Genomic DNA, 27,889 nt, shown 5'->3' on the forward strand with positions numbered 1-27,889 from the left:
CTTGAGGAGTTGACCACCCAACCCCCTCCTGAAGGGATTAGCACCATTCCCCGCAGTGACCAGCCAACTACATGGTGACAGGTTGATTAAATTGGACCACTCCCTTCATGGAAGTGGCAGCAATTTGTTCTAACTGGAATAGACTCATACTCTGGATATAGGTTTGCTTTCCCTGCATGCAATGCTTCTGCCAAAACTACCATCTGTGGGCTTACAGAATGCTTTATCCATCATCATGTTATTCCACACAGCACTGCTTCTGACCAAGGAACATACTTCACAGCAATGAAGTGTGGGAATAGCACATACTCATGGAATTCTCTGGACTTATCATGTTCCCCATCATCCAGAAGCAGCTGGATTGATAAAACACTGGAATGGCCTTTTGAGAACTCAATTATCGTGCCAATTAGGTGGCAATACCTTGAAGGGCTGGGGTAATATTCTCCAGAAAGCTGTATAGGCTCTGAATCAGCATCCGCTGTATGGTGCTGTTTCTTCCATAGCCAGGATCCTTGGGTCCAGGAACCAAGGGGTGGAAATGGGAGTGGTATCACTCACTATTACCCCTAGTGACACACGAGGAAAATTTTTGCTTCCTGTCCCTGAGACCCTGAGCTCTGTTAGTCTACAGTTTTTAGTTCCAAAAGGGGGAATGCTTCCACCAGGAGAAACAATGATTCCATTGAACTTAAATTTAAAGCTGCCACCTGGTCACTTTGAGCTACTCGTGCCCCAGGATCATCAAGCAACAAGGGGATTACATTATCGTCTGGGGTGATTGACCCTGACTATCGGGGGAAATAGGAAGGCAACTACACAATGGAGGTAAAAAAGAGTTTTCTTGGAATATAGGAGATTCCCTGGGGCATCTTTTAGTATTACTGTGCTCTGTGATTAAAATCAATGGAAAACTGCAACAACCCAATACAGACAGGACTACCAATGGCTCTGAAACTTCAGAAGGTTTGGGTCACCCCACCAGGCAAAGAACCATGGACAGCTGAAGTGCTTGCTAAGGGTAAAGGGAACATGGAATGGGTAGTGGAAGAAGGTATTGATAAATATGAACTACAACCATGTGATCAGTTACAGAAATGAGGACTTGTAATGCTGTTTTGTTCATGTTATACTACTTAAGTTATAAGATATCAAATTTAAGAATGAATATTACCTAAGGACTTGCACTCTATTCTGGAGAGATTTAATGTGTTTCCAGTTATATGCAGGACAGCTGAGTATTGTTAGGTGAAAGAAAAAATGTATGTTTTATTGTTTTTTATTTAGAAATTAGGTATGACTTAAAGTGATTTGTATAGCTGCCAAGTTAACAAGGGGTGGACTGTCATGATCAGGTTCAGTGTCAACTTGGCCAAGTGATGGTACCTGTTTGTCTGGTTGGGGAAGTGCTGGCCTGTCAGTTGCAAAGAGGACATTTCATAGAATTAAATCATGATCATGTCAGCTGCATCCACAGCTGATTCCATTTATAATCAGCCAAGGAGCATGTCTTCTGCAATGAGTGATGCTTATTCTAATCACTGGAAGCCTTTTAAGGAGGATTCAGAAGAGACAGGCTCTCTTCCTGCTTTGGCTGGCAAGCCTCTCCTGTGTAGTTCATTCAGACCCTCCATCGGAGTTGGTGTCTTTACAGCCTGCCCTGTGGATTTTGGACTCTGTGTTTCCATGGTTATGTGAGATACTTTTATAAATTTTATATTTGTGTGTGTTTCCTGTTGATTTTGTTCCTCTAGAGAACCCTAACTAATACACCATGTAACAGACATTGGCCTTTCTTCAAGTCAAGGTATCCTTTTTTGGATACTTTGATGTGGACATTTTTGTGGCCTTAGAATTGTAAGCTTGTAGCCTAATAAATCCCTTCATAAAAGCTATTCCATTTCTGATATAGTGCATTCTTGCAGCCTTAAAAAACTAAAACAGTACCATCTGAAAACCCACTTCATGAAGTAAAGGTGATTACTTCCATAAATTTCACCTAATATGTCCTGTAGGGCTGGAATATAAGAAAATAGCAGGGCACAGATGTTCTTAAAGAATCAACACAGGCAGAAACTATAGGGAGCTGATGCCTAAGAAATTGCAAAGAAACTGGAAATGAGGCTGAGCTTTGGGATTCATTGAAGCTTTGGTATAAAGTCAATTTCCTCAAAGGTGGTATGGTGAAATTGAGTTTTTACAGGAAACTCTATGGATTACACTGTTGGAATCCAGGAAGCAAAAGCCAAGATGTAGTGAAAAATTATGGGGAAAAACACCCAAATTAAATGTTCACAGTGAGAAGAATGATAAATCCATTGGGATAAATGGATAAATAAAATATGTTGGAACATTAACTAAACAGAAATTAAGTTGAATGAGCTGAATCTCTACATATTATCATGATTGGGTCCCAAAAACATAATGTTGAACAATAAAAGTCATTTGCAAGCAACTCCAAACTATTTACTTCAAAAGCTCACAGATTAATGTAAGTATTAATTATTGACTACTTTCTTTGTAGTTTAAAAAATAATAATCTGAAAAAAGAATAATCCACCAAAGCATATATTTTCCTGTTTGGCCAGAGCACTTTTGAGGTTTTTTTCTTTATATAAAAAAGTAGGTTTATGGGTGCACACGTGGTTGAGTGATAAAATGCTCTCGTTTCATGTGGGACACCCGGGTTCAATTCCTGGACCATGTACCCCCCAAAAAACTTAGGTTTAAACTAAATGACAAATATTAGTGCTCTATATTCTGACTGACAGGTTCATACATCTGTTAAATTAATTTCTGTCTTTCCTAAAAAAAAAGTAGTTATGCTTTTTTAAAAGCTTATTTTCGTTCATCCACTCTAAAAATTAACTTGATGAATTCCACCTATAGCAGTAGCTACATTAGGAGTTAGCTACCCTTGGTTGTCTTTAACATTTTTTTTTTAATTTAAAAATAAAAAAATACATACAAAAAAAAAGCTTATTTTCCAGGAAAATATTTTTGTCCTGTAAATAAGTGACTCAGTCAAGTTCTTCTGCATTACCAAAGGATGCAATAGTAGGAGGTCCAATATACTTTGTACCATGATAGTTTCCTTGACAAAAATGAATGAGAAATTAATAAAAGAAAACACAAAATAAAAACAAAACAAAGCAACACTTTGTAGTATAATTGAAAAATATGAGAGTTCTTCATTACATCAGAAGACAAATGGAACAAATAAGCAATACTTTTCCAGGTATAAAAGTTCTAATATTTCAAATACATAATAAACTATATTTTAGCCTGCATGAGATAAATGAGAGAACCTCTGCAAGATCAAACAAAGAGGATTTAAAACAACTAACAATTGACACAGTTTTCTCATCAAAATCGTTATTACCCAGTTGCTGCATATCATTGCTTACTAACACAGCTGGCCACATTCCACATGCAAACTAATAAGGTCAAGGAATTTTGCTGACAATTATTTTGGTTCCAGAGTGATGCTTTTTTCAGGTAAGCCATATTTACTATTCTTTCGATATTTGCCTCCTCATTCTTAGGAGCCTCAAGTTTCTGTGTCCTCTGACCTTGTTTCACAAGGTTTATAGGAGCTCATCCCATCCCTTTCCCATTATATTTCTTTTGGAAGTCTCCTGATAGGTAGAAGGCAGCATCCTGGATATCTGATGTTAATGTAATCTCAAATGGAGCAATTTCTTGATAAACCTCCAAAAGGCTTAATTTAAAGTTTCAAGGCTATGGCTGATATGTGGCACTGCTAGCCAACTTTCAGTAGCTGTTTACTTCTTTTAACCTTTGTAACATATATTTCAGACTTGTTATAGAGATGATTTCCTTCTACTTTAATCTCTGGCATTCACAGGAAATCTTAGATGGGGGATTATGAGGACTGAAAAAATACAGATAGACTGGAGACTTTTCATAGTCTCTTTATGTTCTGCGGGTTTAGAGGAACCTATTTTTAACTTAGAATTGTGTGCCTTAAATAAAGGTCTTGTTTATTTAACTCTCCTTTTTACTGTGTGTCCCATATGCCAGGCACTATCCTAATTGTTTAACAAATTGTAAACTGTTTAATACCCATAACAGCCTGGTGGCATATATACTATATTTGACCATATTTAACAAATAAATAAACTGAATGACAAAAAATTAAGTAACTTGCCCAAGATCAGACAGCTTCCAAATATTGGAGTTAAATTTAAAATCAAATAGACATGCTTCAGAGTAATTTCTAATTGTAACAAAACCTGCTTATCTTCCCTCCATCCCTGGATGCAACTCACCCAGCTCTCCAAAGCCTGACTGATTTCATTAAATATCCCCCCCCTCCACTGACTGAGGTCCTGCAGAATGTGACTAAATGAGAGGACACCAGGAACCCAGTTCCTTGATCCACAGTCTGATTTTGTCTTTTATATACCCCAGCATCACCACTCTGCATGAATGTTTAGAGGTGGTGGGGAGGGCAGTATTTTCATCATCACAGTGTCCATTTATGCAACACCAACCATGGTCACAGACACATGGGTCAGATGAACTTGAAAATTTATAAGGACACTTGGAAGGGAAGAGAGCAAACATGAGCCCCCACTTTTCCCTTCCTCACATCTTAGCATATCGCCATGGAAATAAAAGACAGAAGTACTAAAGAAAAGCGTTAACACAGCATAGGTAGCTAGGCAGAAATACCTACAGGAAAGCCTGGAGCTGGAGAAGGAAGAGAAGTGCAAAACAGAAGAGAAAATATCAGATTTTACACATGATTTTTCTGTAAATCTACAGCTTCTCTAATAAAAAAAAAAGTAAAAATAAAAATAAAGAGAGAGGGTCAGATTTTTCAGATAGGAGGGGGTTCCAATTCAATTCTAGCCTCAGAAGCACATCCAAGGCCAATTCCCTTGGCCCACCTGCAGCTTCCTGTAGTTTGTGAACTTGTAGACAAAGGAGAGCATTGTCTTACAAGGCTTATACTTCCATATCTGGAATCCTCAGGCCTGTAGGAGGAGTCAGACTGAGAGGTGCCAGAAAGAAATTGAGGTCCCTCCTTGTGAGGTAGCCCTTATCTGACTCTAGGACTCAGGACAGGAAACAAAATGAAAGAGCCTTCAACCTCTTGGGTAAGGAACTCAACTCTCTTGACCCTCCACAGGTTCATTCTCAGAGCTGGAGTGGGAGAGGTTGACAGCATTGGATGGGGGAGATTCTATGCATTTCACTTGAGTTTGAACTTGGGTTCACAAAGAAGTCAGGGTTGACATTTCTTGGAGCTCCAGTGACCCAGGTTTTGGAGAAGGAAAGGACTCACTTCTCCAATACCAGCAACTGTTCTGGAAATAGAAGTGGGATAGTAGAAGGAATTTATACAGATTAGTTAAAAGTACAAAATAAAGTAAGAATGAACACTTGCTGTCCCCTGCTAATCACAGTCTGATGTCCCTGCTCCTGCTCTTATTTCCCTGCTTCTCAGAATGCCCACATATCACTTTTCACCTCCTGCCTATCAAAGTATAATGACCCTGAATGAGTACTGAGCCTTAGAACCAGCTATTACAGAAAACCATCCATGGTCTTTCCTGTTTCTAAATCCCACATCCTTGCACAGTCACAAACTTATCAGCTGTCACGCCACCAACTAATTTATTTCATTCAATCTAAAGTCCCAGAAATGTTGTAAATTCCTCAAAACCAAAAAGGAAAGCTATTTTCTTCTTACTTTCTCCTTTATAATAACTTGAAAGGGCTTGGCTTCTCTTGAATTACAAGGTCCTTTGGACAGTGTTTCATAAACAAGCTTTGGAAGAGAAGAGACTGACTTCAGCCAGGACACTAAGTGCCTTCAAATCAAGCCCTTTAACTAAACTCTCTAGTGTCTAATGATGACCTTCAAGATCCCATTGCTTATGTGACCTATGAGAGGCAATGGAGAGAGCATCTGAGGCTGTGATGCATGATCTTGAGCCTCCCACATTGTCCTCAATCACCTCCACAGGATAAGAGGAAGCGGAGAAGCTGAAGCCTGAACACTTGTGGGGTCATGGAAGCCAATCCAGACATTGAGCTCCTTAGCGCTTAATCAGGGAAGACTCAAAGTCATGCTTTGGCAGGAGAGCTGGGGTATGGGGTCAGGAGGTACTCCCTAGGAATGGAAGACCCAAAAGAGATTGTAGTTGTCCCTAAGAGAAGGAGAAAGAGGACACCACGTGGGAGTTTGCTGATAAGTTTGCCATTGACCACAGAGAATCTGGACCTGAGAAAGCACAGAATGAGAGGACAAGGTGAGGGATGAGGTCATGGGTTTTTAGGTGGGTGGGCTGAATGTCCTTTGTCATATCACTCCAAGGGGCCCAAAAAGAACCTGAGTGATCTGAGTGATGGTGACCACCTAAATTATCATGCGCCTCCAGGGACTGCCCCCCCCACATCTGCTCCCTCACACACATCTGCATCAACCCAGGTCTCAAGGACTCCACTGATGTAGCAGCAGTAGAACCATGGGCACTGAGCCCCTGAAGGCAGGTTTTCCAGGCAGAAGGTAATTCCATCTGACTTTCCTGGCTTGGAGGACAAAAGAAATAAAATATCAGTAATAAGCCATAAAGTGGAGTAATTTCTGCCCTGCTAAGCTTATGATCCACCTTTCTCTCTAGAACTAGGCTTCTAAGATAGTGGAAGAAATGCTCACTCCTGCTGTCCTCCCTCTTCTCTTTTCCCTTAAAATTCTTAGTGCTAGAGACAACCCCACACCGTGGAAAATAGATGAAATGCATCCCTGTCTGCACCACACCCCTCTACCCAAGCTTTTGCTCCTCATGTCCCTATACATGTGAAGTCTGCCCACCTCCAAACACAAAGGACCTTTCCAAGTCCCCCCAAATACCTTCAAATTAATCCAAAGGACAGACTTATTTGCTGTATGCAAGGTCAATAAGAGAGGCAGCCTGTACCTGGGCCCTGAACAGCAGGCAGGAGATCAACCTCACAGACCACCTGGAATCAGCCATGAGGAGATTCTGTGTCCCTATTTGGGGGAGCACATTGGAGTCCTCTGCAAGAAAACTTTAATAAAGGGGATTCAGAAGAGGAAGAAGCAGGTACTCCTCTCTTCTCCTTTCATCTAACTTCTTCAAAGAAAAGAGTCTACCATTCAGCATCCTCAAATCTGATCTCACAGTAAATTATGTAAGAACCAATACCTCTCATTTCTCCAAGAGTATATTTGGCTCTTGCTAAGCCTTTAAGCACCCATGAAATCAGGGATAGAACACAGCACTATACTTTCACTACGACATGAGAGCTGCTACCCAGACCAGAGGGACCCTCACTTTATAATGGCTGCTTATCAGGCTGTGTGGTTCTGGGACACCTGGAAGGGCGAGGCAGAATAGAGCCTTAATAACAGGGTTATTAAGGCTGAATGAGGATTCACAGCCCTTAAGCAAAGGAGCACTCTGGGGAGAGGGTTAGAGGCACTACTTAGGGTACAGAGGGCACCAACAAAAGGAAATTCCAGCATCAGGAGGAGCAATTTCCGGGTACATGCTGGGAACATTCACAGATAAAGCTTCTTTCCAGCAAACGGGTTGGCAAACTGTCCAAGGCAAAGGTAGATTTTCATTTTCCCAGCAGTGACCAGATGCCTACTTCCCATGGCCCTAAGCAACTAAGAGAGGAGCAGAAACTTTCCAAGAAACATGTGGCTGGTTGGAGGAGGAGGTCCACAGAAAGGGACCCAGACAGTATTAGAGTCTGGAGTAAGGCAATCTGGGGGGCACACTTGCAAGGACTAAATGTGGGGCATCCTTGCTTAGAAATAAAGATAATGTAAATGGCTTGTCCAACATCACACTGGGGAAGAAAAGGAGCTGAGTTAAATATTTATCTCCACCAGCCTGTTCTACTACCACCATCTCCCTTTTAAACTTACTTTTAACATGATGTTGCTCTGTTTTTGTTATTGAAGAGCACCTGTTTGCATATCCCTGCTTTGTTCTTTGGCCTGCTCTCTTCTGCTGCCAGTTTCCTGACCATGTTCCACCTGCATCATCCTATTGATTATTGCTGTAAACCACATGCACATTTGAACATTGGCCACCTCACAAGTACCCTGAAAACCTTGCTGTTTTTCTTCCATAGCACACTTTAATATTGATCAAGATGATACTCCTTCTTGTACAGAAAGAATCTCTAGCTACCTTCTGGGCAGCCTGCCCTCAGATTCAACCATACGGCAAAATCTTCCATTGGATCTTTGCAGCATTGATATTTTCACTAGATTCCTAATTAAAGAATACAAAACAGACAGAGCTGAGAATTCTCCTTCACATATTTTTTCTTAAACATAGCCTGATACAGGGTACACCCGAAGATAGACAAATATCTATTAAATAAATATCTTTGCGATATTGGTTCAGGATACTTGGAGAAAGTAATTAGCCCCACGTGATTCTTCCCCTGGAGCCTCAATGTATTAGTTCACTTTTGCTGGATGAAAAAATTGCCAGTCTCATTCAGGTTGTTGGTTCAATTCAGTTCTTTGAAGTTGTAGGACTGAGAGCCCTATTTCCTAGTTAGCTGTCAGCTAGGTCTCACTCTCAGCTGCATTCCTTGGCCTGAGGCCATTTCCATCTTCTAAGCCAGCAGTGAATCTTTTACATGTTTTGAATTTCTCTGACATCCCCTTCTGCTGCCAGTCAGAGAAATTTTCTGCTTTTAAAAGGCTTGTGTAATTAGTATGGGTCACCCCAATAATCTCTCAGATAACCTCCATTTGGGATAATCAAAGTCAATTGGTCAATAATTTTAATTTGGGTGTAAGAATCCCTTTTGCCATGTGATGTAATTTGGGGATATTTATCTGATCACACTCACAGTTTCTACCCACACTCAAAGGGAAGATAAAATGCAAAACCAAGGAACATTGGTGATCATTAGAATTCTGCCTAGCACAGAGAAGAGCACACTTGACTTTTCTTCCTCTCATGCTTTTCCTCACCCAAGCTTACATAATAGAAACAATTCTCCTATTTCTTATATATGAAAGACCCTGAAGGACTTGGGAATTGATAATTTTTCTTGAGACTTTGTATATTCTTGTTCCCTGTGGCTGCCCTTAACCCTAAAATCTTCTTCAACAGGATTTTAGTTCCTAAATTTTTCTGTCCACTCTTCATAAGAAAATTCAGATTGGACAAATTATGTCTGCAAATATTCAAGAACATTCTTCTATTCTTGAAACTAGGTGAACCCCAAACAACCCTTCTTTCCTAAAGCTCTTTAAAGCATTCTGTCCTCCTAACCCAAGTTAGAATGATTCTTGGGAGGCTTCTCAGGCCAGGCACTCAGCTTCGTTTTCTTGGGTAACACTTCTGCTGCTCAACCCAGCTACTGCCTGAGGCTACATGCACAGGAGACCCTTTTTTTGCCTCTCCCTGAGTCCCAGGCACTGGCCTACTGAGCATGGCTGATTCCAAGAATTGCTCTCCTGTCTTTGCCCTGGAGTGACCTGAGCTTTTATTCCCTCTCTTTCATGTTTTTGGTATAAGCCTCTTGATTTGATTGGTTTCACTATTCATGGTTTTCAGGTCAAAGTGGTATTGTGGTGCTGATGAGATTCTCAGACTCAGTTATTTGATTCTTGTTTGTTCTTATAATTTCAATATAGGCACCCATCATTCAACAAACTTTTGGAATTGTCTGTTTTTAATATGGACAAAGGTCATGGTGCCTACAGCACCAAATATTTCAACCTCTAGCAAGACAATTTAGAAGGGTATTTGGGAATGTCAGTGGCTACTCTGAAGAATTCAGAATATAAACATGACAATCCATTTGTGTGGCACTTGAAAAGACTGAAAGAGTCCAAAGAATAATGGTCAGTATTTTTAAATTGTTATAAAGCAAGCTCTAAACATATGATAAAACTGCTTATGAATGGGCTAGCAAATATCTGGACTGTCTAAACTCCATACTTAAATGGTGCTCTGTTGATTTTCTTCCACACTTATTTTTTCGTAGGTACGTTCATCTATGACCTTGTTGAAACTGGTGATACTTGATATGAACAGAGTATTTGGCTGAGGTTCAGTATGTCTTTAGAGAAGGGTCCTTGTAAAACTCAACCAGTCCTAAGAAGGACTGAACTTTGCAACATGCATGGTCTAGATGTTATGGCAGGGCAAGGCTGAAGGCACTTGATGTATGAAGGGGAGACAAAGATTTTGTAGGACCCTGCAGTTAAGCCATGCAGGGATGGTAGAGTGACAGATAATGGAATAGATAGTAAGGCTGACAAATTTCATTAAAAAAAAAAAAAGAAGGCTGAATTTTTCTGGAAGGAAAGTGCAATGAAAATCAGGAGGTAAGAGTCAAGACCTTCAAGTTCAGGTCTGTTTCTTCCATTGTGTCACAACAGAAAAATTAATTAATTTTATGTCAAGATCTATGAAAACTCTGAAGTTTTACCCTACTGGCAAGCTTAGTTATCTTCCCAAGTTTCACAGATATTGGCAGAAGTAAAAGGATTTTAATTTTTCCAGTACAGAAGCAGCATGACATCGGCATATTCACTTGTCCCCTTATCCCAGGTCTCCTGGAGGTGACACAACTAAGCCCAGATGAGTGGCTTCACATGTAATGAGTTTTGTACTAGGGAAGGAATATATAAGAGCTTATGGAATCTGAATGTTTTATAATGGGAGGCACACAACTCTACCCTTGGTTCCAGAGGGAGGCATCTTTGTTATATAGGAGAATAAGCCAGTCTGTTTTCACTCTGCATGGAGACATTATCTGTATCTTCCAAGATGACAAGCACACTTGTTCTGTGTTTTGCAAAAGGATGTCATCACTATTTTGAAAGTCTGTACACTATATCCCTAATCAGGTAATCTACCCAAAGAGCAGCCAGTGCCTCTACTTACAAGATGTACACAAATGAGAGGGAGATTTAGATAGTTGTATCACAAAAAGTCTGCAAACATTCTTTTATCCCTCAATTAATCAAAAGGGTTTTTTTTCGAAAAATGATGATTCATTTGGATTTAAGGGTCTAAGAGAGGGTAGGTGGAAAATCAAAAGCAGAAGTATGCTGATCATTTGAAAATTTTTCAAAAGATAGAGTTGAAGTACATAAAGCTTTATAAGACTTGGAAACTTTTATCATCCCCATGATGAATTCTGAGTAGCACTGAGGTATTGCAAGCCATCTCCAGCAGAAAGCATCTGACAGAGCACTTATTGGCTTCTAATTACCCAATTTCACAGAATGTTTTTATTCCACCATTTATCTTTTTTTCAGCCAAAGTCTATATAGAAAAATTTGATAGGTGCATCCCCAAATCACAATATGAAGTATTTAATAAAATTTATATAAGATGCTTAAATAAGATAAAAGGTTTATTTCAAATATAACTGATAAAATGTCACAATCATGCATTCCTTCAAAAGGATACTAAATGTCAGTAAATTGGTTTTGTGTCCCAGGTGTTGCAGGTGCAAAGACAGATACCACCTGCTCAGGACACATCATAACAAAAAAAGAATGTTTGGGGAAAACACATTAATTATCTGACAGTCAGAAAGCTGAGTTTTAAAGGCTTTTTTCGTCTTAACATGCGAGCTTGTTACTGTTTTAGGTGTGTAGCTAACTAAATATGTACTTTAAAGAATTAGTGAGGGGGTTTGAGTAGACACCTACTGTACTATATTTTTCTTTATTTTAAAATAATGGGATATAAACTGGCAGATGACATTGTGACACAGAAATCAGATTTCCAGGGAATGCCAGTAGTTGGCTCAATGAGCAGAATAATCTTTTTTTCTCATTGTCCTCATCTGATGCAATCAGATTGTGCATCACCGAATGCTGGTCATTTTCATGAGTTTTGGGGGAAAGGTAAAATCAGGAGAGGAGACAGGCTCTCAGTTGTAGGGCTGGTCTGTGTAGTTTTCCCTATTACTTTTATCTTCCCTTAATTTCTGCCAGATGTGCTCATTTTTCCCATTCATTATCCCTTCTGGGCCACTTCATCACTGCCCTGTCCCTGTGCTCTCCTAGAAGACGTGTTCTCACTCCCTCTGCCTCTGAGGGACATGAGAATTGAACACCTGGGATCACCCAGGGAAAGGACAACTGCCACCTTTGCCTGCAGGAAAGGCTGTAATATTGTAGGGAGGAGGCCTTACTTGGGGTAATTCCAGTCATTGCCTAGAACAGCCTCACACTGTTCTGGGAATTTCTTTGAGGCCCCATCATTTATGTCCCTACTCAATGACTTGAGAATTCATCTTGAAATATGGTCTTACTTCATTCAAATTCTCCACCTGGAGGTGGGTGCAGTGATACCTACCGGGTTCCTACAAGCTTCATTGCCCCCTTTCCCCTTTGGGTTCTTCTCAGGGAAACCCTCTCTTCATCCTCCTTACTGTGAGCCTCTTTGTTGTTTGGGCGATATGGATTTTACCACAAGATCCTACAGGGTATCTAACTTGTATGATTCAATCAGCACAATATCATGCTCTTTGCTATGATATTTGTTCAAAGATATCCAGTAATTTAGGCTTCAATAACCAGCCGGTGGCATTTCCCTGGACAGATTGATACAATCAGATGTGTCTATAATAAATACAGGTCAGGACTTTTTCTCTATAAATTTAGGAAATCGTATATGCTCTCCTGTCTGACAGTGATGGCAAATCAGTAGGCTCAATTACTGTTGATAACTCTCTGGAGCCATTAAGGGAAGACAATATAGAGATAGAACTTAGAGCTGAAAAATAATAGATGAGAAGACCCCAGAGCAACAATGCTTGAGCTGTTATTGACTGACCTCAAAACCCACATTTCTGCTACATTTTTCACTTGGGGATCCAATAACCCTTTTTTTTTAAGGAAAATTACAATGGACCTTCTTACTTGCAAGTAAAAAATGTCCTATCTTATACACCATGGCCCTCCTACTGCAGGAACAGACACTGGTCTCTGTGGCTGCTCATCCAGCACTAAAGACAGAACTCAGACGGATGGGTGAGCTGGCCCAATCTGAATTAGCTTGGACATTTCTAACCCACTTTATTATTTTCACAAGGGCAGAAATCAAGACTTGTGGCATTGTACAATCATAAATTCACTTAAGGTGATAGAAAAATGTTTCTTAAAAAATGCTAAATGTCCTTTTGGTGAGAGTATCTTATCTTGGGAGGGATAAAGGAAACTTGGCAAACATCAGGTAAGAAAATTAGACACCATCCATTCATCTTATCAATTTATTTCATAAAGAGGGTTGTATTCAGGGCTCATATAAATATTTGTGTGTGTGTGTGTGGCCTCACTAAGAATTCTCAGATAAAGGAATTAGGCAACTGCCTTGTAAGGTGAAATGGAAGGGAAAGTGCTCGTCTTGAAATATGTAGATTCATGGAAAGTCTAGGCCATGCTTTCGTTCTAGTGAGAAGAACTTCCTCCACACATGACCTATTACATTTTTATTCATTTAAAATATATAAATAGAAATCTTGCTAAATATTAAATTTTCCCAACTCCCACCATGATTTTAAACAGAATGTGTTTTAAAGCCTCAGGAAAGACAGTAAAATGGGGCCTTTTTTTGTAGATGCCATCTAAGGAAAGGACAACACATACTGAGATGCACCCATGCTTGTTTGCAAACCCTTTGTCATCAAAATACAGGGAAGCAAGATACAAATAGAGAGATATTTTTTACAGCGGTGCAAAGGTAGCTCAGTGATAGAAATTTCGCCTGCCAGGTGGGAGACCCGAACTCAGTTCCCAGACTCTGCACTTGCAAGTAAAAGATGAGCTTATATATTGATAATCTACTTAATCTATTTCATTCTTCAATTCATTTTCATTTCAGGTTACTGATATTAATTCTTGATGGATTGGAAAGTTAAAACAAAACAGCAAAAACAAAAATCCTGTCCCTCCATCCCAGTATGTTTGAGACATTGTTATAAAAAGGATCAGAACCCCAAAATGCCTGACATTTACGTCATCTGAGACTTGAACTGGGGGAATGTGTAAGCACTAGAGTGTCTAAGAGCAACATCGTCATCTGTTCACAACCCAAATCCTACATGGAAAGGACCCAATTAAAAAAAATAATAAAAGGGCAGGCCATGATAACTCAGCAGGCAGAGTTCTTGCCTACCATGCCAGAGACCCAGGTTCGATTCCTGGTACCTGCTCATGCAAAATACATAAATAAATACATAAATAAATAAATATATAATGCACTCTCAGGGATGTACATATAATCACTTTTCCCTGAAACATGGATGGAACTGGTGACACCAGAGGTTCTTTCCCCAGAGATTAGAGCATACAAGACACAAATGCACAGGCAAAAATTTTTATTAATGCTCTCTTACTCTTCAAGTTATAGAGCACACAGAAGAATCTGACGTGATGGCAGGGTGAAGTGAAAAGAGGGGAGATCTGAGTGGAAAGGCAGGCTGGGTGTGGGTAAAATCTTCCCTTCCAAGGTGGGTCTTCACACTGCATCCCACATCCACAATGAGCTTCACACCAGCTTCAGTTGCTGACTTTCTGCCAATCCTAGCCCCTGAACTTGCAGATGTAGGCAAACTCATATCGCAGTTATAATCTCACCATTTCAGAAATCCTGGAGAGACAGAGAAGAGGTAAAGATGGGTGGAATTGGTAGACATTGTGATGCTAAAGGAAAAACAGCCCATATTCTGGCTGAGGCTTCAAAGCTTCTCCCTCATTTTCACCAGTGCAATACCATAGAAGAAAAAGAATCCAAACGAAAAGAGATGAGAGGGGATGGGAGAAGAAATCTTCATATTGTATCTCCTGGCCTTGAATAAATCTCTAATGTCATACCCAGAGATGGAAGATAGGAGGATGATAAAGCAGGGGAAGATGGCAGTTCCTCTATTGCTTATCAGTGGTTCATGACACACTGCCACAGTAGCCAGGATTTGAGACACTTGGAGGTGCTTCTTTTCAAGGTCAAGTAATTCATCATGTCAGTGCAACTCTACTCCCTTCCACCTCCATTGGATTCCTGGCCCTATAAAGGAGAGGAAGGAGCCATATGAGAGCATGTCCTGTACCACTTCTCCTTTCATGGTTCCCTAAACTGGATTACATGAACCCTCCCCAACATCATGGATTTAGTCTACTCTTCCAGAGGCTGCCCCAGGACCATTTCTTCTGGAAGCCCTTCCTAAACTCCTCACTCCTTTGGAAAAATCCCAAAGCCAGGACCAATGGAACTTCCCAAAATAGCATGTTGCTTATAGAAAAATAATAGATGGTACATATGTGATTAGCCTCTGAACACCAATATCAACATCTCTTCTACTAGAGGTCACAATAATCCTTTCTTCAATTAGGATTTCCTGAGCGCAATTGGTGTAGATCCCTTTACGTTCAGAACACTGACATTTAAGGCCTTGTTCATAAGTGGTCAAAAGTCTTGGGAAGAGGCCCATTAGCTTTAATTGGAGGCCAAGACAATCCACTGACACAGCTTCTCAGCTGGTCCAAAAATCCTCACTTTCCTTAATTGTTTCTCAGGACCCCTGAACTCTAGGGCTCCATGGGGTACTTCCTGCTAAGAGGATAGGACCTGGGGCTAGGTGAAAATAACTACTCAAGAAATAGGATTGAGGAGAGGATGTCATCGTACCTGTAAGGGGTCGAGGAGCCCGATTCAGAAGTATGTGTAACTGATCAACTGGCTCTTGACCAGAGGCCATGCAGGATCCCTCAGCCCCACTGAGCACAGACATCAGGTGTCCCAAAGGCCATTTTTGGCAAGCTATCTGTGCAGGAAAAGGAGAGACTGAGAGGGAGCATGAGACCTCACTGGGGAAGGGAGGGGCAGAGGCACGGTGAGAAGGGGAATGTGTGAGGATACAGGTGTACATTTTCCCCTCAGGTCTCTCTGGAGAATGAAGCTGCCACCTCCACCTGTGGCTCCCATGTGCTTTCCCCTACCTCTCCTACCCCCACCCCCACCCCCACCACTCATATCTGCTTCCATCCATGTTTTTGGCATCACCAACACAGCATAGCAGTATGATGCATAGGCTTTGGAGCCTTTAGGACAGCTTATCCATGGAGAGGCCTGTTTCTCCTGGAGGTGTCCACCTGGGCTAGCTGGGAAATTAAGGAGAGAGATGGGAAAAGAAGGGGAAGGATGTGTGGGGAACAGGTTGGCAATGTCAGAGGAATGCCTGTGAAGCCAGTCCTTGGGGAGTGACTCCAAACATCTCTTCTCACCTTTGCCAACACTTTAAGGAATTCCTTGTCTCACAAAGCCCTGCTGAAGTAGAAGGAGTGCAGAGGGGAGATACCATCTTTTTTTTTTTTTTTCTTTTTTAACTCTTTCTCATTCTTCAATCTCCACCCTCACATTTCTCTGGCTAGCTGTCACATCTCTGGGCCGTCTGGTTTTTCTCCTTCCCTCTATATGGTTAATGAAACTTTCACTCCTCTACCTCTCAATTAGGATATAAGGAGAAATGGGAAATCATCTCATTCCAGTGTTGTACTACTGTGATGTCTCTCACATCTGGCTTACCCAAAGGGCATGTAATAATGGAGGTACCACATGTACATGTAATGTGGAGCAACGTACCTCAACCCTACCACATGTGTCACACAGGAGGCTTCCTATTCTTCTCGGGCCTGAACCTTCACAGGGAAGCCAGTGTGTTAGAGGCAGAGAAATCTCAACTTGGACCTGGGAGAGGAGCATCAGGCAGGAGACCATCATCCAGGACACATTGGAACAGGCCATGAGAGGCAGCATTTTGTCTGTGAGTTTAACCAGGGATTGCTAAGGAAAGGGTCATTAGAGAGGGGGCATGCGGAGAGCACACTGCCCTATGTCTTTCTTTGTCATTATAACTACTAAGAATAAAGTTGTTGAATATCCATCCCCTGCCATCATACTGAATAGAAATGGCAATCTGTACACCAACTACATGTGAGTTTCAGAGCTTCCATGTTCTAGGAGGGCCAGGGTCTTTCTAGACCTTCCACTGGACTATGTTAGGAAAATCCCTGGCATGGGTTTTGTCTTTCTGCAGCTCCAACTTATTTGTCTTGCAGAGGTTTGGATGGGTTTTTTCAGGCTACGAAAATCTGAGTTTGTATGAGAGGACTAGAAGGAAGGGGAGTGAAATTCATAACAGTGCTTTGTAGGCATGGCAGGGTCATGTGAAGGTATTGGCATTGGTTCAAGGAGGTTCTCATCATAGGAAGGAGACTTTCTTGTAAAGGCTGGGGATTGCCACATACATGTCTCTTTCCAATTAGCTGGTCAGCACTTTTCCAAGGAACAGATGAAGTTTGCAACTTCCTCAGCTTCTTCCTTGTCAAGGGCCTATAGCAAAAACTATGTATTAAATTTTTAAAGGAAACATCCGAAGGACTGCTGACCTCTCAAGAATTCAGTCATATAGTAGACGTCAGTATTTCTGTCTACCATGTATGCTAAGATTAATAAATGTTGGGTGATAAGAGGAGGAGAGTAGAGTAATTGCAGGTAGCACAGATAATCAAGGCTAAGAAGTAACTGAGCAGAGTAAGAGTATTGGTTCAGGGTTTTTGCTTAAACATACAAATAAGATTTCAAGAAATTTCAGAATCATCTCATAATTCAATAGATAAACCAAGATCTTAAGGAAATCACTTGTACATATTTGTCTTCTGAGTGATCTTAAGGAAATTACATGAATATACTTGCATCTGAGAGATGGAGTGTCATTGATGAATAATGTTAACATGATAAAGTCAGTGCCGATGATGGAAACAAAAGTGAAAGGAGGGTACAGTTAAATGATGCAGAACAGTGAATTGAAGGAATAAGAGTTGAAGCAGGGACTGAACAGGTGATGGATGAAAATGTGGGCGTGGTCTTATGTTGCCTTAAGACAGCCCCCTACTGCACAGAGATGCGCTCTGTTCCATAGCTGCCTCTGAGTTCCTTGGCCAGAGTGTTCTTTGTCCATCATAAGCCATTACCATTAAATGAATTTTGGGAGGGTGGCCAGCTCCTGTGTAGAGACTGAGAAAAGTTCCTGCAGGCAGATTTACTTATGAGTTGGCAAATATATGATGTGGTTCATACTGTGTTTTGCAGATTCACATTGGTCCTTCTGGGAAAAAATTGGACTGATTAATTTTGGGGCCCTGAGACTCTCACCTTTATTTTTATAGTCTAGATTCTATGCAGGCATCTATTGTACAGATTTGTGTTGGGCTAACCTAAGTAAGATCACAATTGATTCATGGTTTCAAACTTAAAAGCTAATTAAAATAAACAGAACCCCAAAATAATCATATATTAGTGTATCTTTAAGAGTGTGGTTTAAAAAAAAAATACGTAGTACATTTGGTTGCTAAGTGAAACTTGTAAGTTAATGCACTGGCTTTCTTACATCACACATTTATATGTGCCTTATAACATTTTCCACGATATACATTACATATTTAAGTTACGTCTTGTCCTCTGAAAGTACATTGGTAATTTTCTTTTCCTTGCCTAGCCAAAATTTAAAACATTTTGGAAGAGTGAGATAATTGCAGAGGTTATGTTTTTTCTTCTAGGATCCAAAACTCAGTGCTTGGTTCCATGATACTGTTTAACCAATAAAATAGACTATCTGACATTCATAATTTGCAGCAACAATTTTACAATGAGTAAATTTGAGTATATATTGAAATAAAAACATAAAGCCAACAGGTTCCTTTGTTAAAAAGGAAAATGTAATTTTGTTCCCAAAGCACTATAAAACTTCTAAAGGGAAGGCCATATATGTAATCACATCTTGGTGAATGTTTAAGTTTAAACTTTAATATATGATGCAAACATGAAAATTAAAATAATTTTGGAAGTAATTTTGCTAGATTAAAATGAATTATTTGATAGGAAATGAATAAACTAATCAAAATAAAGAATATATTACTTCAGTTTTTCAAAAACTCCGTGTCATGGAGGAAAGAGACAGTTTTATTTTAAAGAGGCTAATGACACATAACAAACAGATCTTTTTAGAAACTTGAATTGGATCCTGGTTTAAAAAGTAAGTACTTTGGGGGGAAATTGGGTAAAAACTGTTCTAGACTGATATTTGTTTACTCAGGAATTTTAAATTTTCTTTCATATGATTATAGTAATACAACAAAGTTGAGGATTTCTTAATACCTTGGATGTTTATGGTGAAGTATTAAGAGGTAACATGTCATGATGTCTGCAACATACTTTCATATTATTCAAGAAAAAGGGCATGAGTGTGGGATGTTTCCTTTTACTTTTTCAATGAGATGCTGCCATATTCAGGAAATTCTCAGTATAGCAGCAATATCCCAAATTGCATGAATAGTTTTTCTTTTATCAGTTTTGCAGATGAGGATGGGATCCACAGGCAACTGCTGACAACTTGGGGACAATTTCCCGTTCTGAAACTATTTGAATTTTCCATCTTCCTTGCCATCTCCAAGGGTTATAAGTAAGTCCCTTTTCATTTTTGAGCTCCATCTCTGTGTTTGAGCATTCTGATTCAAAGTTTATTTGGCCAATCCTGTCAACAAAATGATTAGAGAGGCTCAAATTGTAAGTTTGAATCCCCAGCCTTTTGGTATCAATCCATAGTTTCCTTTTCACAACTGTTTCTTTGTCCTGTGCACAAGGTAAGAACTAAAATGATAAAGGTGAGATCTTCAAATTCTTGAAACTTTGGTTCTCCACCCCCTGAAACCCCAGCATATTACATGTTCAAAAACTATGTGGCTAAAATATGTATATATCTAACAAAGAGCAAAACCTCACCAAACAACCTTGAGCTGCAATGGCCAGTATGGGAAATGTTCCAATTAGACAAACGTACTCATTTCAGAGGTGCACTGGAGAAAAGGTCCCTGAATTAACCAGGGTAAATGGGGTGTCCATATTAATTGGTCCTCATATCTATTAAGAAATTGCAAGACTCTAAAAACAGCTTCTACAATCTAGTAAGCCCTTGTTTATACAAGCTGTGTTTCTGGTTTCTACTTTTAATGCCTGATCTAACAGCTTAAATTTGTAAATTAAAAGTGTGAACTCTGTCTGCCTGTAGGTTTTGATGTTGATTTTTTCCTCCCTCTAAATGGTATGAAAAAATTAACATACAAAACTCCTTAAAAGAGTTCTACCCAAATCGGTTTAAAAGTAAATTAGCATTTTTATAGTAATAAATGCTCATAAATTCCTATAAATTAACGAAAACAAACTTCTAATACTTCCCGTGGTGAAAAGGGAGTATTTATAGAACTAGACCCAAATATTTTTAAAAGCTCAAGTTCACATAATTCAGATAAACCTTTGGCAAATGGGACTACTGTAATATTGTTAGTTAAATAAAAACAATTATGCCTGCTGAAAATCAGTGTTAAGTACTATACAAACATACCTTTATTCTACTTGTGTATGTTCTTCCTAAATTCATTTGCTGATAAAATAATCTGGCATTATATGTACTAATCTTTAACGTGATAAAAAAATGTCAATTTGTGTTTAACCAAATTTAGTTATTACTCTGACAAACTTTCATTTTAAGAATAATTGTATTTTGTAGGATGTTGGCTTGAAGACCAGTTCCAAGATCTTTGTTAACAATTTAAATATGTAAGATATGCAGGATTTGTTTACGTTAAGGAAAAAGAGACTAGTTCTCCCTAAATAAAAAGAACTGGTTGTTGCAGAATGAGAAACAGGAATGTCTAGGACAAAATCTAAATAGATATAAAAGTTGTAGAGGTTTATGGAGAAGGAATTTTCTTTGCTGTGGTCAAAGATAGCTAAGATTAGCTATCTTATCAGTTTATATCATTTTAAAATGTTTCTTATCAGACACTATCTTCATGCAAAGTAGAATGTGGTTTTCTTATTAAAATGACAATTTTCTTGGATTATTGGTCTCTCTTATTAAGAAATTGTAAATTTTTTCTTAACAATCTGAGTGATCCTCCTTGAAGGCAAAAAATCTATATCTTAGAAGAATTATCTCCTAAGCTTTATATTGACCTCATCAGCTGTTATTGGATCTTTATTATAGGAGAACAAGTTTTCTCACTTTTGGAAGATTAAGGATTTTTTTTTTTTTTATGATCATGTTAACACCTGATTACCATTAAATCTTTTATTGTCACTTTGGTTAAATAGGTAACCAAGTATTGTTCTATGGTGACCCATGATCCTATTCAACAACCTTCTGCCTCTCCCAAGTCAAACCCAAAATGATGTCTTATTGATCTCAAACAGTCTCTAGGACTTTCCAGAGGGTCCCTAGAAAATCACAAAGAATTTGTTCTTTCAATCCTTTGTAAAATAAGAGATGCTAGAAATAATTAGATTTATTTGATGCTATAAGTTGCATGGGAAGTATTGACAAATTGCATAGGATTTTCTAACCTTCGGTTGATTAAATTTGTATGGTAAAATATTCAGAAATTGTATAAAGTTCCTAGAGAGTTGTCAATATTCTCACTATCTATGAGATGTCCTAGTACTAATCTATCTGATATAAACATTATAACATTATTGATCATAATTTCATTATATTTAAAGAAAAAATGTTACATGTGGCAGAAACAACTAAATTTCCTTCCTAGTCAATGTATATTTGTTCTCCACTTTGTAAGATCCCCCTATGTAAAATAGAAATTTAATGTCAGCCAACCAGAAAACACTTCCTCATTGACTTTCACTTTTGCCCTTCATGAGCTATCTCTTTCTACCCCCTCCGTGGAGATCCCTTCTACTTTCTGAATGGGATGCTGCCTCATTTATGAATTGCTCAACAAAGCTGTGAGAACTTAACTTTAAAAAAATAAAAAATGCATGAATATGCACATGTATTTGTGTATATGTGTATGTGTGTAGAAAGAAGTGGGGAGAGAGAAACAAAATATTAACAATTTTTATGAAATTCTTTAATCTGGTTTGTTTTACTTGTCTCCTATGGCATATCTCAAATAATATAGCAATGGAATCTACACAGTTGTAAAAATAACTAAACCAATGCTCAGTCATGGCATTAAAATGCATGAGTCTAAAATCCTTATTTAAACTAAAATAAGAGGTTGAAAATCATACCTACAGTAATGGTTCAATTTATCTAAAGTTCAGAGAATATAACCATAATCAATATTTTCTTTAGCAAAACACAATTATAACATTTAGTATTTTCCACATAGTGAAATATTTGATTTATTAGCCTTAACTAATGCCATCCTCATATTTTTACATGATAAATGTCAATTGTTAGTCTATTATTATGCTCATTTTATAGATGAGAAATCTGAGAACATAAGCATCATGTAATTTTCCCAAGGTCCTCCAAATATAAAGTATGGAGCAAAATTTTGAAAGTAGACACATTGACTCAGAGTCTGGATTCTTAAACGCTATGCCACAATGTTTGACACGTTTCATAAGAGAGACATGGAAACGAGTGGAAAATAAAATGAAAGTGAGGGAAAAGATAGTAAGATTTTCAGAGAGTAGGGATTCTATGATGAGGAAGGAGACAAATGAACTGTGGAGGAATACAGGACTGCAAAGACCCTGGTCTCTTTCATCAACTGGATGATGTTTGGACAAAGTGCTTCCTAATTTTCTCCTTTAAACCATAAATACAATTAAAATATATTTTTGCATATATTAAATCTGTTGTAAGTATTTTGAAATGAATAAAACTGACCATAAATAAAAATTTAAAAATATCTGAAGCAGGACAAGTATACAGCAAAATATAAGGCATGATATTCAGCTTTGACAAAACTCAGTAGCAGGCTCAAAAGAGAATATTTGTTGCATGAGTCTTCCTGGTTGCATGTTTGGTAAAACAGCATTGCTCTGATTTTCATGGAAATTGATTTGTTAATTCTTTTATTCTATCTGTTGAAATCATCATATCTGATTTTTTGTGAAATTTGATAGTGTGCTTCATCTATTTTTGGGATAAAAGATAATTTTTAAATCCCTATTTATCATTCATTATTCACAGGTACATGTCAACATATTTGAACTTTTCATCCCCCTTCATGTGTCTTTTTCTAAAAAGATGCTTCAAAATCACTATAGACACGTATTTATCTGTCTGACAAATGTTGCTGCATTGAGTCCCAAGAACTGTCAAATGTATTTAAGCATTTTTTATTTGAATATAATTGATTCACTCAACCTCAACCTGTCCTGCCACGTAATGCATACTCACTTCCCCAAGTCTTCACATCCTACCTGAACATCACCCCCAAGGAATGCCATTACAAAAGCCGGTTTAATTTCATTCTGATACTTCTCCAGGATTCACTGAAAACCCTTCTGCTCCTCCACTGTTATCTGATTGATTTCTCTTCTTTCCTCCGGAACCCCACCCACCAGAGGTATTGAAATATAGCTCCAAGAAGAACAGCAGCAATTCAAGGAACAGCTATGTTGTCTTCCTTTAATGAATGACCATTTTTGCTTTCCTCTCCCTGTCTCCCTCACTCTCCCAGTAATGCTTTCCCATCCTCTCCCTGCTTTCCCTTCCCCTCTCCATCTTTTTGTGAGTGGCGTATCTGTAGGTGCCTGTGCTTGTGGGTTGGCTTCATCTTCTGCAGACCAGTTCCTTTCCTTATACTTAGTATCAGTTCACACCTGGCTTCAGCTTGTCCTAATCAGACTTAATGCCATACAATCACTCTCTGCAACACTGTTTATTGGAAATGTATTTTTCTTTCATATTTCAATCCCAAGAGAAAGAAACTGATTGAGTCAAGCTCATGGCAGACCATCTGCTTAGTCCAAAGGTATCTACCAGTTCCTGAGGAAAAGCTGAGTCTAAGTAAGAGAACCACAATTGTTCTAGCCACCTGGGGCTGAGTTGAGAGGGATGTATGCAGGATTCCAGCCATGTAGACTTCTAACGCAGCTGATAGCTAGGAAAAGAAATTGAAGCTTTTCTTCTAAGCTTCTTTCTTCCTTAATTCTTTTTTCTCTTTTTTTCTACTACCTTCCATCTTTATCTCCTTCCTTCACCAAATTAACAAACACCCCACCCCTCCCCAGATCTATAATCTGTATCTTTCTATAACATATATTGGGATGTGATTATGTGGGTTGAGGATAAATTCATTATCTTCTAACCTTGTCATTAGGACCACATCATGTTCATAAATCCTGGAGTCCAAAATGCATGACTGTGGGTGGAATCTCAAAAACTGTGTGAGCCAGAGAAGACCCCAGCTATGTGCAATCACCTCTACCCTTACCACTTAAGAATTGGCTATGGAAATAGTAGAGGCAGAAGGCAGCACAATGAGGTGAAATGTTTTTATTCATATTACTCAGGGCTTCAGTGAATTGACTCAGTGAAGGGACTGAAAGGTAGCAATAGAAACTCAGCAGGGGACAGAAGTCCAGTTTGAGGATGGAGAGATGATCAAGTTGTATTTTTGGCTCCCTAGTAGTAGCAGGGCCAGTTCCAAACATCCGCTTTCCAGCTGCTTCTAGTATTTGAACTTGCACACAAAGGAGAATGCTGACTCACAATTTACATCCTTCCATTTGAGGAATCCTGTAAGACAGGAGGCATCAACTGAGAAGAGCTAGAGAGAGGTTTTGGTCCCTTCTGGCTCTAGAATCCATGACAAGAAACAAAAGCAAACACTTTGATTTTCTAGATAAGGAGCTTACCTCTGCTCCCTACCCCTTAATTCCACCCTTACATCCATCCATGGAGCTTGAGAGGGAGATGATGATGGCACTACAGTAGGGTATATTGCCAGTCTCTCACCTGTGTTTGAAGCCAAGCTTACACAGTAGCCAGGGTTGGTACTGCTGGGGGCTCCTGTGGTCCAGGCTTTGTAGGAGAATAGGGACCCACTAATCCAGTGCCAGCGGCGGTTCTGAAGGTAAAAGGGTCAGAAGAAGAGTGGAAGTCATGCAGAAAGAGAAGGTAATACCTTGAGGGTATGTGCACTCAGGAGCAGGCCAAGACATGGAGCAAGAATCAGCCTGTCCTCCTACAAACCATATCCCATCCTGCCTCTACTTCTGCTCTCAACACCCCCCTTTCTTGAAATATCAAACACCTTCCCCATTGTCCCATCAAACAATAAGGCCCCTGTATTTGAAGCACTGCCCCTGAATAGCCCATTATGGAAAAAAGTCCAGATTTTCCTTTCCTGAGTGCCACAACCTCATAATCAAGCACAGCATTGACTATTTTTAAATTACTAGTGTATTTATTAGGATAACAACAGGATTCCCAAATGTCAGTAGGAGATCCTCTGTTCTCCTTTCTAAATAGACATCAAAGGTGAGAGGTGGCACTATATATATATATATCAGTGAGAGGTGGCACATAAAAATGCTTCATTAGAAGGGGCAGAATAGCATTATTCATGAAAGTAAAGAAAACCCAGGCTCTTCAGCTTCTGCATAACCTCTCCCATCTCCTAGAGTGAGCCTTGAGACCTTGAACATTCTGGGAACCACAGGGAGTTTGTTTAAAGGGCAATAATGATTCATGGTAGAACTTGGGGTGCCAGATGTTGGACTTCCCTCTTCTCTTGCAAAGCTGAGCATTAGGAGAGGAATGAAACTTCAGACTGACCTTTTTGGGGTCATAGAGGCCAACCCAGACATTGTAGTCCTGGGTGCTGCTTTCTTTGATCAGGGAGGCCACGAAAGCACCCTCAGCCTGGTTGAGAACAGACACCAGGTGGCCCGAATTCATGTTCTGGCAGAAGAGCTGTAGGTGGGAAAAAAGGAATATTCAAAGGAGGAGGAACATCTGAGAGGTGTTCTGGGGTCTCTAAGGAGGTAGGGCAGGTAAAGAAAAGCCCAGAGCAGGTGTCTGATGGTTCTGTCATTGCCCGCAAGAACTCTGTGCTGAGAAATACAGAATGAAAGTAGTAGTAGCGCGGTAGGGTCCAGGGGTGGCATTGGGTTGAAGAGATGCTCAATCTCGCCCCATTGAGATCATGGGGTACTCTAGAGAGTGGAAGCTTTCTTTATCCCCATGTGCCTCCCAGGGATTGTCCCCACACTGTTCCTTCACTCACATCTGCTTCAACCCAGGTCAGACGTTCTGTGTTAAAGAAGTAGCAGTAGGCTCCATGGGCATTGGCACCTTCTGGGCAGCTGATCCGGGCAGAGGGCAACTCCGTCTGAGCTTCCTGTCCTGTGAAAGAGGGATCATAAAGAGTAAAAGGATAGGATAAAAGCTGAAAAGGGCTTAGACCCCTTTTCAGGTACTTAATGTTCCAGAGTGAGTATGGAGTGATTGGGCGCTTCGGCCCTCTTGCCACCCAGCTCTTCCTTCTCAGGCTTCCAATGCTAAAAACAAGCCACCCAATGTACGAAGAATGGAAAAATGTCCTCTTCTTTCTCCTCTTTCTGAGCCCTTCATCATTCTTTAAAAGCTCAGGCTTCTTTCTACCTTTTTCAGGCTTCTCTTGGCTTCACAGCTCATGAGGCTCTCCTCATTTCTCCATTCTATTTATGACCTTCTATGTACTCGCTCCCGAAACTTTTAACCAAATGTATATTTAACGAAATGAACTAACTCTAACTGCAGTGTTCAAGAACAAAGGGGAATTTTAAATTCCACCTGAAACTCTCTAATGAGATGAGCGTATATTTTAATGGGCTTAGAGCAGCAATAAGCTTCGCTGAACAACACTAAACAACCCCTGCCATTGACTCTGTCTTTTTCCCAGTGAGGGGGTGTGTTGGGAAGGTGTAAGAGCTTGAGGGTTGGGAGTGGGGAGGGCTTGGAGGAGCTCACCTTGGCTCTGCGGCAGGAACACCAGGCAGGAGATCAGCAGGAAGCATAAGTCAGTGCGCACCATGATGAGCAGCTGTGAATCTCTTGCTTGAAGTACAGATTAGCAGAGTCTACAGAAGGGGACAGGGAGGAGGCTTCAGAGAGGCAAGGGCAATTACCACCACCTATTGGAAATCCCTAGAACAGTAAGGCCCTTTTGAGAGTTTGGTGATACCATTGGTTCTACTCATTCCCAAGGAGGCTTCATTGCTGGTGGAAATACTGGAAAAGAAAATCATCCTGTCCCTTCCCCCAGGGCGAGGATAACATCCTAGTGAGAGAGACCCATGTCCTGTAACAGACTCTTACCTGGATGTCTGGGTTTGCAATGGGCTGTCAGGCCAGGCAATGACAGGGCCTTTATAACAGGGTCTGAGCATGTGCTCATGGCACCTATTCAAGGGGAGGGGTCAGGGAAGAGGGAAGTGGCCCTACAGAGGGCACAGAGGGCAATAATAAAGGAAATTATCAGCATTCACATGTCGGGAAGCCTCACAGATAAGGCCTCCTTCCCGCTAACAGATCTGTAACCTGTTCAAGGCAAAGGCGGCTTCCCCGTTTCCCAGCAGGGACCAGATGCCCGGTTCCCACAGCCTGGAGCAGAGCCCTTCCAGGAAACGGTTAGTTAGAGGCGGAGGCAGCAGAAAAGGGGAAGATAGTGTCTGAGCCCTGCGTAAGCCAATCTGTGGGGCACAGGGGCAAGAAAAGCTGGAGGGATGTGAGGCTCCCTGCTGGGAAATTGTAGGTACCTTAATAACTTGTCCAGCACCAAACTGTGGAAGAAAATGGACTAAACTTTTATATCCATTCCCTTTCATTTCTCATCTTTTAAGCATTGCCCTGTTATTTCTTCAGTCTTTTAACAGTCCCTAATTGTATATTCCTGTGTTTTCTTTTTGTATCTGTCTTCCTCTGCTGTCTTCACCAGCATCACCCAGTTAAGACCTCTCTGTGCTTCCAAAACCACTTGTCATTTGAACATTGGCCATCTCACAAGGCCCCTAAAAACCTATACTGTTTTTCC

General features: G+C 40.0%; 1 protein-coding gene and 1 long non-coding RNA gene across 2 annotated transcripts; both read right to left on the reverse strand.

Moving 5' to 3' along the window:
- Positions 1 to 14,370: 14,370 nt before the first annotated feature.
- Positions 14,371 to 16,481, reverse strand: LOC143661616 (uncharacterized). The gene is made up of 4 exons (XR_013164733.1): positions 16,283 to 16,481; positions 15,687 to 15,822; positions 14,876 to 15,065; positions 14,371 to 14,651 (listed from the first exon to the last, which is right to left on the reverse strand). It is a non-coding gene; the product is annotated as an uncharacterized LOC143661616 (long non-coding RNA).
- Positions 16,482 to 24,351: 7,870 nt separating this feature from the next.
- On the reverse strand, positions 24,352 to 27,270 carry REG1A (regenerating family member 1 alpha). The gene is made up of 6 exons (XM_077134701.1): positions 27,175 to 27,270; positions 26,827 to 26,936; positions 26,102 to 26,220; positions 25,651 to 25,788; positions 24,829 to 24,940; positions 24,352 to 24,609 (listed from the first exon to the last, which is right to left on the reverse strand). Exons 2-6 carry the CDS (start codon positions 26,888 to 26,890, stop codon positions 24,542 to 24,544), a joined length of 501 nt encoding a protein of 166 aa, XP_076990816.1. The 5' UTR covers positions 26,891 to 26,936; positions 27,175 to 27,270; the 3' UTR covers positions 24,352 to 24,541.
- Positions 27,271 to 27,889: the final 619 nt, after the last annotated feature.

The sequence above is a fragment of the Tamandua tetradactyla genome, chromosome 17, assembly GCF_023851605.1.
Source record: "Tamandua tetradactyla isolate mTamTet1 chromosome 17, mTamTet1.pri, whole genome shotgun sequence".
In the NCBI taxonomy this organism is placed as follows: domain Eukaryota; kingdom Metazoa; phylum Chordata; class Mammalia; order Pilosa; family Myrmecophagidae; genus Tamandua; species Tamandua tetradactyla.